Here is a 12,321-nt window from a genome sequence, read left to right on the forward strand (position 1 = left end):
ATGTGAAGTAATGGTCCAATTTCCTTTTTTTACATGTAGATATACAGTTGTCCCAGCACAATTTGTTGAAAAACTTCTTTCCTCCAGTGAAGTGTCTTGGTACTATTGTCAAAAACTACTTGACCATAAATGTAAGGGCTTATTTCTGGACTCTGAATTCTATTGCTTTGTTCTGTATCTGTATGCCAGAACTGTGCTGCCTTGATTACTCTTAACTTTGAAATCAGGAAGTATCAGTCCTCCATCTTTATTCCTTTTCAAGATTGTTCGGCTATTCTGATACTTTTTTGTTTCTATGTGAGTTTTAGCATCAAGTTCTCAATTTCTGCAAAGAAAAAAAAGAAAGGCAGCTGGAATTTTGATAGGAATTGCATTGAATCTGAAGATTAATTGTGGAATATTGCTGTTCTGATATGGATCTTCTTATCTGTAAGCCTGGGCTGTCTTTCTGTTGATTTAGATCATCTTTAATTTCTTTGGACAATGTTTTGTAGTTTTTACTGTATACATTTTGCATGTTTTTGTTAAATGTATTCTTAAATTTTTTTTGGTGTGTTTGGAAATGACACATCTTTGTTTTAATTTTGGATTGTCATTGCTAATGTATAAAAATCCGACTGATTTTTGTGCATTGGTCCCATGTTCTGCAACTTTGAAAAACTCATTTGTTACGTCTAATTGTTTTTTAGTGGATTCCTGACAGTTTCTTATATATAATGTCATGTCATCTGTGAATAGCAGTAGTTGTGCTTGTTCTTTTCCAAACTGGATGTTTTTGGTTTCATGGTTTTTTATGAGGAATCAGCAGTCATTCAAATCATTGTTTCCCTCTATGAGAAGATTGTTTTTCTCTGTCTGCTTTTAATATTTTCTCTAAATTTTCGGTTTTTCACAATTTGATTAATAGGTGCCTAAGTTTCTCTTCTCTTTATTTACCCTCCTTGATGTTCTCTGACCTTGAACCTGTACCTACCCCATCTCTTGCCTCATCGGTTGTGGATTCCAATTCTGCATATGTTAGACCTTTGTTATTGTTCCACATGTCCCTAAGGCTCTGTTAATTTTCTTTTCAATCTTTTTTGTCTGTATTCTGCAGATTGAATAATTTCCATTAATCCATCTTTGAGATTTCTGACCCTTTCCTCTCTCATCTCCGTTCTGTGATTAGGCTGTACAAGGCATTTTTAATTTCAGATACTTGTATTTCAGTTCTAGAATTTCTATTAGCATTTTTTACATTCCATAGTTTTTGCTAAGATATTAACGCCTTTCATTTATTGTATACATATATTCCTTTACTTCACTGAACATAGTTATACTAGCTATAATAAAATCTTAGTCTACTGATTTTACCATTATCTCCTGGTATCATCTAGGAGTTGGTCCCATTGATTGTGTTATTTCTTGGAGTGGATCACATTTTACTGGTTTTTGTGTATCAAGTAATTTTTGACTGTGTGATGGATAATGTGTGTGTTAGGGCGTGAAGACTGGATTCTATTCTTTCAGTAGGCACTTGTTCAATCTGTAAACTCTTTCTTAGGTGGCAGCTCAAATTTCTGTTTTGTTTGTTTGTTTTGTCCTTACCTGGGCTGCTCTCAATATTCCCTGTGTGTGCATTATTTGGGAGTTGGCCGGAGATTTGGGCAGGGAAACTTGGTTAAAGTAGCTTGATTGCTGTGAGCATTTTTACTTTGTTTTGTTATTGTTGTTTTAAAAGAATTCCTAGATCTTAGAATTACAGGTTTATTAACTGGAAATAATCATAAGTATTTGAATTCCTGTTCCTTATTTTAACAATTAAATTAAAATGCTCATTTAATTCTTTTATATTTCTCTTTATTATAGATCGAGCTGGGAGCATTAGTACCCTTGATTCTTTAGACTTTGCAAGATATTCAGATGATGGTAACAGGGAAACAGATGAAAAAGTGGCAGGTGAGTAAAATTGTAAGGACAGATTTGGATTCTTTGACATTCCAGAAATAATGAAATGGCTAGAGGAATTTTTTTCCTTCTACAATTTGGTATGTGACTATAACATATATAGTTATTATACAAAGTTATGTTACTAATTACTAATTTACTGCAAGTTTGGGGGCTCCCCAACTTTTTCTTCTTGTGATACTGAGTTTCTCGTTATGTATCCCTATAATTTGCTAAGTTATACTTGGAGCCAGCAGTTTACAACCACACAGTTATAAAACTAATGTATGACAGGTCCAAGACAAAGTTGGACCTTAGCCTCATTCCTTTGATTCTCCACACTAGGGCTGATAGTCATGTATGTGCACCAATACAACTCTATTGATTGTTAAAAATTGGTTTTGAGCCAGGCATGGTGGTTCACACCTGTAATCCCAGCTATTTGCTATCTGGGAAGCTGAGGTGGGAGGATTGCTTGAGGCCAGGAATTTGAGACCAGCTTGGGCAACATAATGACACTTAATCTCTTAAATTAAAAAAAAAAAAAAAAGGTTAAAATACTTCTGTGCTTGTTGCTAAAACTTTGCCTTGAGTTCCCTGAGTGCTCACGAACCATCACAGCATGTCTTCAGACATTTCTGACTTTGCTATGATCCAGAAAAAAGAGGGTTAAAGAGGGTCGATGATTGGTACAGTAAGGGCCTTCAGGACACTGCCCATCCCACTAAGAAGGATAACATCCTTTTTAATTGCTTGGTTGCTCATTTCAATCTTCCTCCCTTCCCGTCCCCCCATCCTTTCTCCCATACCAGTCTTGCCTTCTGGGCACCACCATTGGATCTGTAGGGACTTCAGAGGATCAGTTTGTACCCTGTGTTCTGCCTACACCAGATAAGCGCCATTGGAAATTGCTAGGGGTCCACTTTGGAATTCACCCCGTAGCAGCCTTGGCTCCTTGGGTGTAAATATCTGCTACCATTCTGGTGCCTCAAGTCTGTGTCTGTCTGCCATTGAAGTCATTCTTGAGTGCCTTGCAGGAATTGTAGTTTTCATAAGACTTAGGCTTTGAGAGAGATGGGGAAAGCAGACAGACATCAGTTGGGTATCTTGAGCTCCATCAAAATGGTAGGTACTTCTGGAACAAAAGGGATGCCTCATGGGACACACATGGCCTGTGAAAGAAATATGGGGTCAGAGAATACCCACAATGTGATTTCTGTTTTGATCAACTCTGTTGAATTTTTCTTCCATTTACTGGGACAAGTTTTTTAAAACATACCAAATGCTTAACCCTCGTGGTCATTATGAATAAAAATGAGTGCTAATTCTTATATAACATTTGTTCCATTCTAAACACTGTTCTAAATTTATATTAACTCACTGAGTTATAGAATTATTATCGTGTTCCTCTCCCCAGGATATTGAGGCTCTGAGAGAAATTATATAAGATATATAAGACTTAGTAGCAGAGCTAGGATTCAAATCCACATAGCCCAGGAACAGTCTACGATTGACTATTATTTGCTACCTCTTGGCATGAAAGATTAGGTTTGATCTAATTTAAAATGTCATTCCAATAAATGATTTTCATTCCTTGCTCAAGACTAGAGATATTGAATATTTTAAAATCTCAGACAGTGTTGTATGAGTTAGAAAAAAAAATGTAATTGTTTTTCTGAGAGAAGATTCAGCAATATAAATAATAGCAGAATATCCATGTAATGGGGAAATCACTAGAATAATGTGGCTCTCCATGTCAAATCATGGTTGAGTTATGAGCATCATTTAGTGACAACTGTATCAAAATGGCAAATCACATTGGCAATATCTAAAAATTTACAATTCAAATTTTAGGATGAATTTATCCTAATTGTATCACACATTAAATAGCACTTGTTATATATATTAGCTATTTATCTTATAAAATATATGGCATTTTAGTTTATTTAGAGACTATATCTAGTGTTATATAGTTTTATTGTACAAATTGTTACATATTAAAAAATAACTCCTTCCCAGAAGTTATCCATATAATTATGTTTTTTCCTTTAATTTCCTTATTAAAACTTATATTTTAGATTGAGTAAAATTGAAGAGGTTTATTATTATTTTCATTATTTAGATATTTTAGTACTTCTAATTAGGGGGAAATGACATAAATGCAAAATGTTTAGCATAAATTTATAATCATTAGGCCGGGCACTGTGGCTCACGCCTGTAATCCCAGCACTTGGGAGGCAGAGGCGGGTCGATCAGCTGAGGTCAGGAGTTCGAGACCAGCCTGACCAATATGGTGAAACCCCATCTCTACTAAAAATACAAAAATTAGCTGGGCGTGGTGGCATGTGCCTGCAGTCCCAGCTACTCAGGAGGCTGAGACAGGAGAATTGCTTGAATCCAGGAGGCGGAGGTTGCAGTGAGCCAAGATTACACCTCTGCACTCCAGCCTGGGTGACAGAGTGAGACTCCGTCTCAAAAAAAAAAAAAAAGATCATTAATTGTTTGGTACAATCTCTATTTATGTCAATATAGGTAGAAGAGAAGAAGAAAATAGAAGTTCCTCTGACCAAATTTCACTGTGTACATAACGTTTTCTTTCCCTGTGTAACTTTTTATTAGAAGGCAGAGTAAAAAGGTTGATATTCTCTGTCTGACCTAAATGCTTTTTGAGAGACAATGAGCAAAGGGCAGTGGACCTGGATAAGCCTCAGATTTGCACAACTAGGAGTGAAATATATTCAATGTGTGATAGTTTTGGCCTGTTTTTTTTTTAATTTAAGACTATCATAAGACAGCAGACCTTACATTTTTAACCTATAGAATATACTATTTCTCTTAAGTTTGGAGAAATAAAATAACTTTTAATTGCTATACTGTGATCATGTATAAATAAATGCTGTGATTCATGTTCAATAGGAAAAGGTGGAAGAAGAACATATATAATCCCAAGAGAATATCTTTCAGTCTTTTAGTGCTCATGTACCATGGCTTGTTATTGAACCAAATGTGTGAGTGTGTGGATGAAACTTTTTTTAAAAGTTTCAGTTAATCATAATTCCTATTTCCAAAAAGATTCTGACTGTTTGCTTTTACTTGAAAAGCCTATCAAAAGGCCAGTAATTGAGAAAAGATAATTGTCCTTTCATCTGCCATTGAATCACATGTAAACCTCATTAACTCCTCATGTTTTGGAGTCTTGTGCCTGCAGCTCTCCCAGGCTACTCCTGCAAGCTGGTAGCTCTGTAGTTGTGGCCCTACTCCCACAGCTCCTCTTGGCATTGCTCTGATGAAGACTCTGTGGCAGCTCTGACCCTGCAGTAGGTTTCTGCCTGGGCCCCCAGGCTTCCCAATACATTTTTTGAAATCTAGGTGCAGGCTGCCATGGCCCCACAGCTCATACACTCCGCATGTCTACAGAGTCAGCACCACAAGGAAGCTGCCAAAGCTTACTGCTTGCACCCTCTGGAGCTGCACCACAAGCCTCACTTGGACCTGCTGGAGCCATAGATGGAGTGGCCAAGGAGTACTGCACCAGAATGCAGGGAGCAGAGTTTTGAGGGGACTTTGAGCAGTAAAACCATGGAGGGCACCCTGGTCCTGCCTCCCAAAACTACTCTACCCCCCTAGAACTCTGGGCCTGTGATAGGAGGGACAGCCTGAAAGAGCTCTGCAATGCCTTCAAGGTCTCCCATTGTCTCGATGTCTTACCTGGCTTCCTTCTACTCATATCCTTGGCAAATGGCCACTTACCACACCCTTGGTTTGTTCTCTGAACGTACATTTTCAATCTTTACATGGACAGGCTGCAGATTTTTCAAATCTTTCCACTCTTAATTGTAAATTCCATCTCCCAATGATTTAATTTTGAAGCTTCTATGACTTAAAGTGTTAGAATATCTCATTTGAGTCTACCCAAATTGGCAGAAGCTCTGAAATAAGCTTCTGTAGGATAACAGAATAAACTGTGTCTGTTACTATGATATGAGGGAAAAAGAAGAAGAATAAAGAGACGTCTAAGAACAAACATCTGTATTATTTTGCTATAGCAATGCTGGGTAGAAGGAGCTTGTGGATAACACACTAATGAGTCTGTTTACCCACCTGGCAAATGAAGGGTCTCCTCTAACCCTTAATCAGCTGTTAATTTATGAGACAGATACTAGATTTGTTTTCAGCAGCATTCTTACCACCTTTCTCCTAGATTTAAAAGTCTGGTTATTTTTTCACATCTGCACACATATTCCTTCAAAGAGGAAGGGATCTCTAAAGGAACAAATGTTTATTAAGTACCTACTTCACGCCAGGCACTATGCTAGGTGCTTTATATAAAATATTTTATTTAATCTTGTTAGGAACGCTGCAAAATAGGTCATTTTTAGGTTTATAGTTTCTATAAGCCTAGAAAACTAATGCTTATACCAAGGTTGAGAAATTTGCCCAGTAGCTTCCATATAGTAAGGGGCATGATCAGGATGTATCACATAGAGGTTTTATTCCAGAGCCCACAATAGATCTTTTAGTACCAGGCTGTAGCTCTGACCCATCTGTATATTCATGTGGATAGCATATTCTTGTCTTTCTTATATGAAACTATTTCACAGAGCCATTTTCTTAGAAAAGAAGTAAAATTTTAAGAACTTTTTTAGATATTTTCCATTTCTCAATTTATTTTTGATATGAAGCATACATTTTTATATAAAATGATTTAAGTAGTAGCAGACACCAAACCAATGAGTTTAAGATAGGTGATTTTTCATTTTAAGTAAAAGCCTTTCTCTATGTTATTAAACAATACTACTGTACTTAGTGCATACACAATGTACCTCTTCAATTTTCTAGTTTTCTTAAAGGTAACAAGAGACATTTGTATTCTAAATATCGAGATAGCCATTATTTAACTTATTTTAGGCATTTCAAGCATCTGCTATGTGTTAGGTACTATGTGTTAGGTTTCTATGTAGACATATAAGATAGATAACGTTTCTGCTCTTCAGGAATTTGTCTGAAATATGGCCATATCTGTCATACAGATATAAGTTCAGTATGTTGGAAATGGTAATAGAGACCTTGTTGATTTTATAACCCCCCTATATTCCTGTTTCAGGTTCACAAGATCCATCTTTTAGCATCAGAGTCCCTGACTTTATTTGTTCTCATATCTCTATTACTGAATTACTTCTCTAGTTCACACCTTAACTCTGTTTTGAGATCTGGAGAACTAGAACTATACTTTCTGATTTGTAGGGAAAGACATTCCTGAATGCTGGTAAGATCAGGTAATGTTTCAGATTTATCACATGTCACATCAAGTATCGGAATGTCCATTCATACTCAGCAAGTATTTGCTGAGTGCCTTCTCTGTAGTTCAAGCATTATGCTACTCTAGGAACAACAGTCAACAGTACAGACATATGAAGCCTTTAGGAAGCTTACATAATCTAGTAGACATTCTAAAATCGTCTTTAGATTTTTGCTGTGGGATCACTGGTCCCTGTCCCCTGGATTAGAAGTAGCCTTCTCATTTCTTAGGTAATGGCCTGGCAGCATCCATATCCAGCTTTATCAGGATTAAATAAGCCTATTTGGCTTCTAATTTTATGTTTCTCCCTAGGTATAGATAAATCTTTTCTTTCCTATTAGCAGTACATTTTGATTTTCTTGATTTAAACCATATCTAAATCTTAGTTCATAATTTTGTCAGATTTAAAATAGGATAGGTGCTCCAACAAGGCTGTAAAACAGATAAATAGCATTTTGAAAATAGATTTCTTGTTATTCGTCACCATGAAATTAAAATAGGCTCAGAGAGAAAAAAGAATACATCATTGTGGTGGGTGGTTATATTTAATCTAAAAATAAAAGTGATTATATGTTCATTAAATTTTAGTGGGCTGGAGAAAGAGGGTTTTATCTTTAGATTAACATTTCTAAAAGTGTATTTCATGAGAATGTTCATTTCATAGGGGAAAAACAAAAATGGGAAAAAAGAAAAAGAATTTCATGGTCAGATACATTTAGAAAAATCATGGTTTTCTGCATGATTTTTCAGTCTAAAGGGTTGTAGGTTATTGTAGTAATTTATATATTAAGTCATAAAGGTCTGAACTATGACAATTGCAGAGACAGTTTAGATGAATGGTTATTTAGGGAGTTATTAAAGGTTGGAATCAGTATGGCTTAAACATTTAATTAGTGTGAGAGTAAGGGCAAGGAATAAGTGAATAGTCATCTGCAGGTTTCCCATTTGGCCAACTGGGTAAATAATGGTGCCATTATTGGAGAGACTGCAGGAGAACCACATTTGAAAGGAAGATGATGAAATCCATAGATAATATTGAACTAGTAATTTATGAGACATTCAAGTGGGCATGTCCTGGAGATAACTGGGTAGGTCTGTGTCTTGTGAAAAGATTTTTTAAATTTCGGAGTCTTCAGAGTACTTATGAAACTTAAAACCACAAGAGTGAAAGTCATTCCAGTGGAGTGTGTAAAGTAAGAAAATGGCTAAGAATGATACATTGATAAACACCAACTTTGAGATGAGTGATAGAGGAACTCAAGCAGAAAGAACAGTAGTGGGAAGAATTTTCTTTAAGGCTGTGGGAAAGAGGATGCTTTGTTCCCACCAAGTTGAATATAGAAAAACAAGTATCTACAAACTATGGAGATTGCATCTTGCTTTCACTTATTTATTGCTAAGTCATGCCTAACAGTACTAAGTTTCTCAAGTCTATAATTGGCAGGGAGAATTTTCTAAACCTAGTAGAGGTGATGATAGTACTGCCTTAGGACTTTTGTATTATTTTAGGGACGGGTTTTTATTCTAACTCATATTCTTATGAAAATTGAAAAGAGAATTTTTTCTTTTCCTACAACTGTTCTGGGATACTAAAATAAGTATTAAAGATGGGGAAGTGTTATTTCAAATCACCTTATAGTCAGGAAAAAATTCCAGAAAATTCTGACTTGAAAGAAGACAATTTTACATAGCAAAGTAGATGACTCAGACCTATTGATTGGAACTCATCAATAATGAACTAGAATGGGAATGAAAAAATACTTCTTCAGACCAGTGTTATGGAAAAGATCTTTTAAAATACAGCAATATTTTGAGTGTGGGCCAAAAAGAACTAAGTCTAGCAAGCATTTCAAGATAATATTAGTGATGAATTGAGTTGGACAAGAAAGTATTGATATTTTATTTCTACTTTGAAATTTCACATTTCACCTTTGGTGTCTCCACATAGTTGTACATCTCTTAAGTCATGAAAGCATAATCTTTAAGCACTCAAGTGCCTCTAATATACTACAGTATTATCCAGTGCAGCTTGAGAAATAACTGTTTCAACTAATCTGGAGTTGCTTATACTGACTTTTAAATGTTAACTATTTTGGTAAGATTATAATATGCGATGTTAATATACATCTACATCTTTGCAGTTATTACTTTAGTTCTAGTAAAATTGTATTCAGCAGAGTTGGACTAGTAGAATGAGCCACTTGGTTGTTCATTCCTGCAGCATTTTTAATAAACATACATATCCTCAAATATTTTTAGGAAGAATTACAATATTTGAAAAATATTTGCAAGGTTGTTCGGCACAATGTCTCTCTTTACAGGATAATTAATTTTTAGCTTTAATCTAATGTTAATAAAGAAGATACATTCATATATCTGTAAATATAACATTGCTATTAACCTTTCTTTTGAAACTTTCTCATGTAACTGCAATTACATGCCTTTATATTATGCCTTTATAGAAATGTACTATAGATTCAAACATATGCCTTTGTCTTTTAAAGTCTATATTGTATATTAAGAAACATGCAGCAGAGTGAATTCATATTGATAAGTATTATCTTTTCAAAGCATTGGTAACTTCTAATGACATTTGGCAATATATATGTAGATGTGCATAAAAATATAAATTCTTGCCGTCTGACATGGGTTTTTCTGGCTTTCTGTGCCTTAATCATTCAGTGTTTTACTCTTGGTCACCTAAACTTTCACCAATTGCATTTTGAGTTTTTCCCAGTTTGTGTTTTAACCAGTTTTTTTTCTTCTTTTTTTTTTTCATATTTCTATCATTCTGGCGTAGGGCACTTCTGATCTGCAACTGTTCTGTAATGTCTTAGAAAATTTTAAGTGATATCAAAAGCATGATATATATTTATTTTATTTAAGATACAGTTAGATATTTTTAAATCAAAATCAATTGCCTAGAGTTTTAAAATGTAAAAAAAAAAAAGTAAACCAACGTGCTGTGTAAACCTATTCTGTACTTACCTTACACACTGAATGTGTCCAGTCTTACTTCAATGCAACTCTAAGAGTTTCCGGAAGTGTAAACGTTAAGGAAAATGTTTAACTTTGTTGCACAGAAGTATTTGCAGATCAGCATTGCTGACTACCAAAAAACATAAAGTAACATACAATGTCATCTGATTTTTAGTGGTGCTTCCATGTTGCTGCAGTTAAATTCTGTGCATCAAAATAATTGGCCTTTGTGTACTAGATGTGATTCAATCACATCTTGTTTTTATTGAAAATGTGCAAACTGAGTGAATCCTAATTTTTCCATATATTTTTATAGCCATGGCTCTGATAACATCTCATTTGGCATCTTTTTTATGTGTATTAGTCAGTTAGGAAAAAATTGCATCTTTAAGATGAAACCTTAAGTTCCAGTTTTTATGCAGAATGATTTAACTACTATAATTTCTTAATATTCATTTGTGGCAAAGATCACTTAATTTTCCCAGAGCTTTACTTCTCAGAAATATATTTTTTCTCGAGTCTAACATTTTAAAGAGCTTATTAAAATGTTTCCTCAATATTCATATTTATGTCATAATCACACTATGTGATAATAGGAGAAATTCTGAGTTTCACTAGTACCTCTTAACATGAACAAATCTATTAGAAGAGTTATCAGAAACTTTGAAATTCTACTTAATCCTACTCAGTATCCTTAGAAAACTATACTTTTAGAAATGTACACATTCATTTGCTATAGAATTATCTTAATTAGGAATTAAAAGTGAAACTATTTCTATCCTGTGGCTCTAAATGAAAAATAAAACCCTTGGGGTTTTGAATTTTTATTATTTTTTTGATATGTGTTTGATGTATCTATGTTTGTTTTTAGAAAACATACTCATTTGTAGAAAAATTTATAGGCATCACGACATTTGTTAAATATTTAAACCATATTCCTTCAACATCCTAATGAAGGGAACTATTCACTAACGTTTCTATACGTTGATTTATAACATTATTTTAGACAATGCATTTTAAGTTAACTTTTGTAAAAAAAAAAAAAATCCTTAGTTTTTCTTTTTAAGAATATTTGCTTGGGGCTTCATCTAATTTTTACCTTATCCCCTAAAATTATGTCACCTGAAAACATCCATTACATTTCTTACCTAGACTGAATAAAGCAGAAGTACCCAGATTATTAATATTTTTATTTATCTAAATGAGAGTATGCCATAGATTTTATTTTTAAATAGAGCTATTCCTTGTCAGACAGCTAGAACATTTGATAATAACCCCCTGAATTCTACTAAAACTATGGAAAACATTCACCAGTTTGCTTGCAAATCAACTCTGCTGCATGCGTTCACAAGTTTCATAAAGATTGCATGCTTTCTGTTTTCAATACAAATTGTATTTTTTTTTCATACCCATCCTTGCTTTTTATTTTTTAATTTTTGTTTCCCTTTTCTTGGTTGGATGCCTGTGTGTGTTTATTCCAAATCCCTGTCCAGTCCTGGAGTTTGAACTACGGAAAGCCAAGGAGACCATTCAGGCCCTCCGAGCCAACCTGACAAAGGCCGCAGGTGGTGTACATAAAACTTTTTTGAGACTTTTCAACTTTGACAATGTAGAAGTAGCTGAGATATTTTAAAATGTAAAATAGTAAAATAGTACTTATGTTTTTTTCCACCAGAACATGAAGTTCCTTTACAGGAACGAAAAAATTACAAATCAAGTCCTGAAATTCAGGTGGGTGACAGAAGACAAATGTAAAATTAATCTTCCACATTAAATGGTGACATAAATATTGAAGGAGGAAAGCTTATGATTTCCTGTTTGCCTCTTATTTTGCTTCCAGGAGCCAATCAAACCTCTTGAAAAGAGAGCTCTAAACTTCTTAGTCAATGAATTTTTATTGAAGAATAACTATAAGCTTACATCAATAACCTTTTCAGATGAAAATGATGATCAGGTAAAGTTACTTTTTGTTTTTACAATGATTTTTTTTTTTTACACTTATAATTCACTTTCTCTTTACGTAGTTTCTTTTTTTTTTTAATGTTATATATATAGTAAAATTCCACAAGGCTAGTTACCAGAAACAGCAGTCTCTTGCCTACCTAGTCTATTAATTC

The 12,321-nt window shown here is 34.3% G+C and overlaps 1 protein-coding gene across 5 annotated transcripts in view; it reads left to right on the plus strand.

Moving 5' to 3' along the window:
* Positions 1-12,321, plus strand: part of RELCH (RAB11 binding and LisH domain, coiled-coil and HEAT repeat containing) — a 120,227-nt gene that overhangs the window by 22,485 nt on the left and 85,421 nt on the right. For all 5 annotated transcript variants that reach the window (XM_009252431.4, XM_054538040.2, XM_054538042.2 and 2 more), the window contains exons 2-5: positions 1,849-1,938; positions 11,698-11,769; positions 11,880-11,935; positions 12,045-12,158. In XM_009252431.4, the coding sequence (XP_009250706.2) occupies positions 1,849-1,938; positions 11,698-11,769; positions 11,880-11,935; positions 12,045-12,158 (332 nt within the window). The remainder of the gene's footprint in view (positions 1-1,848; positions 1,939-11,697; positions 11,770-11,879; positions 11,936-12,044; positions 12,159-12,321) is intronic.

This window comes from Pongo abelii, chromosome 17, assembly GCF_028885655.2.
Source record: "Pongo abelii isolate AG06213 chromosome 17, NHGRI_mPonAbe1-v2.0_pri, whole genome shotgun sequence".
NCBI classification, from domain to species: Eukaryota; Metazoa; Chordata; class Mammalia; order Primates; family Hominidae; genus Pongo; species Pongo abelii.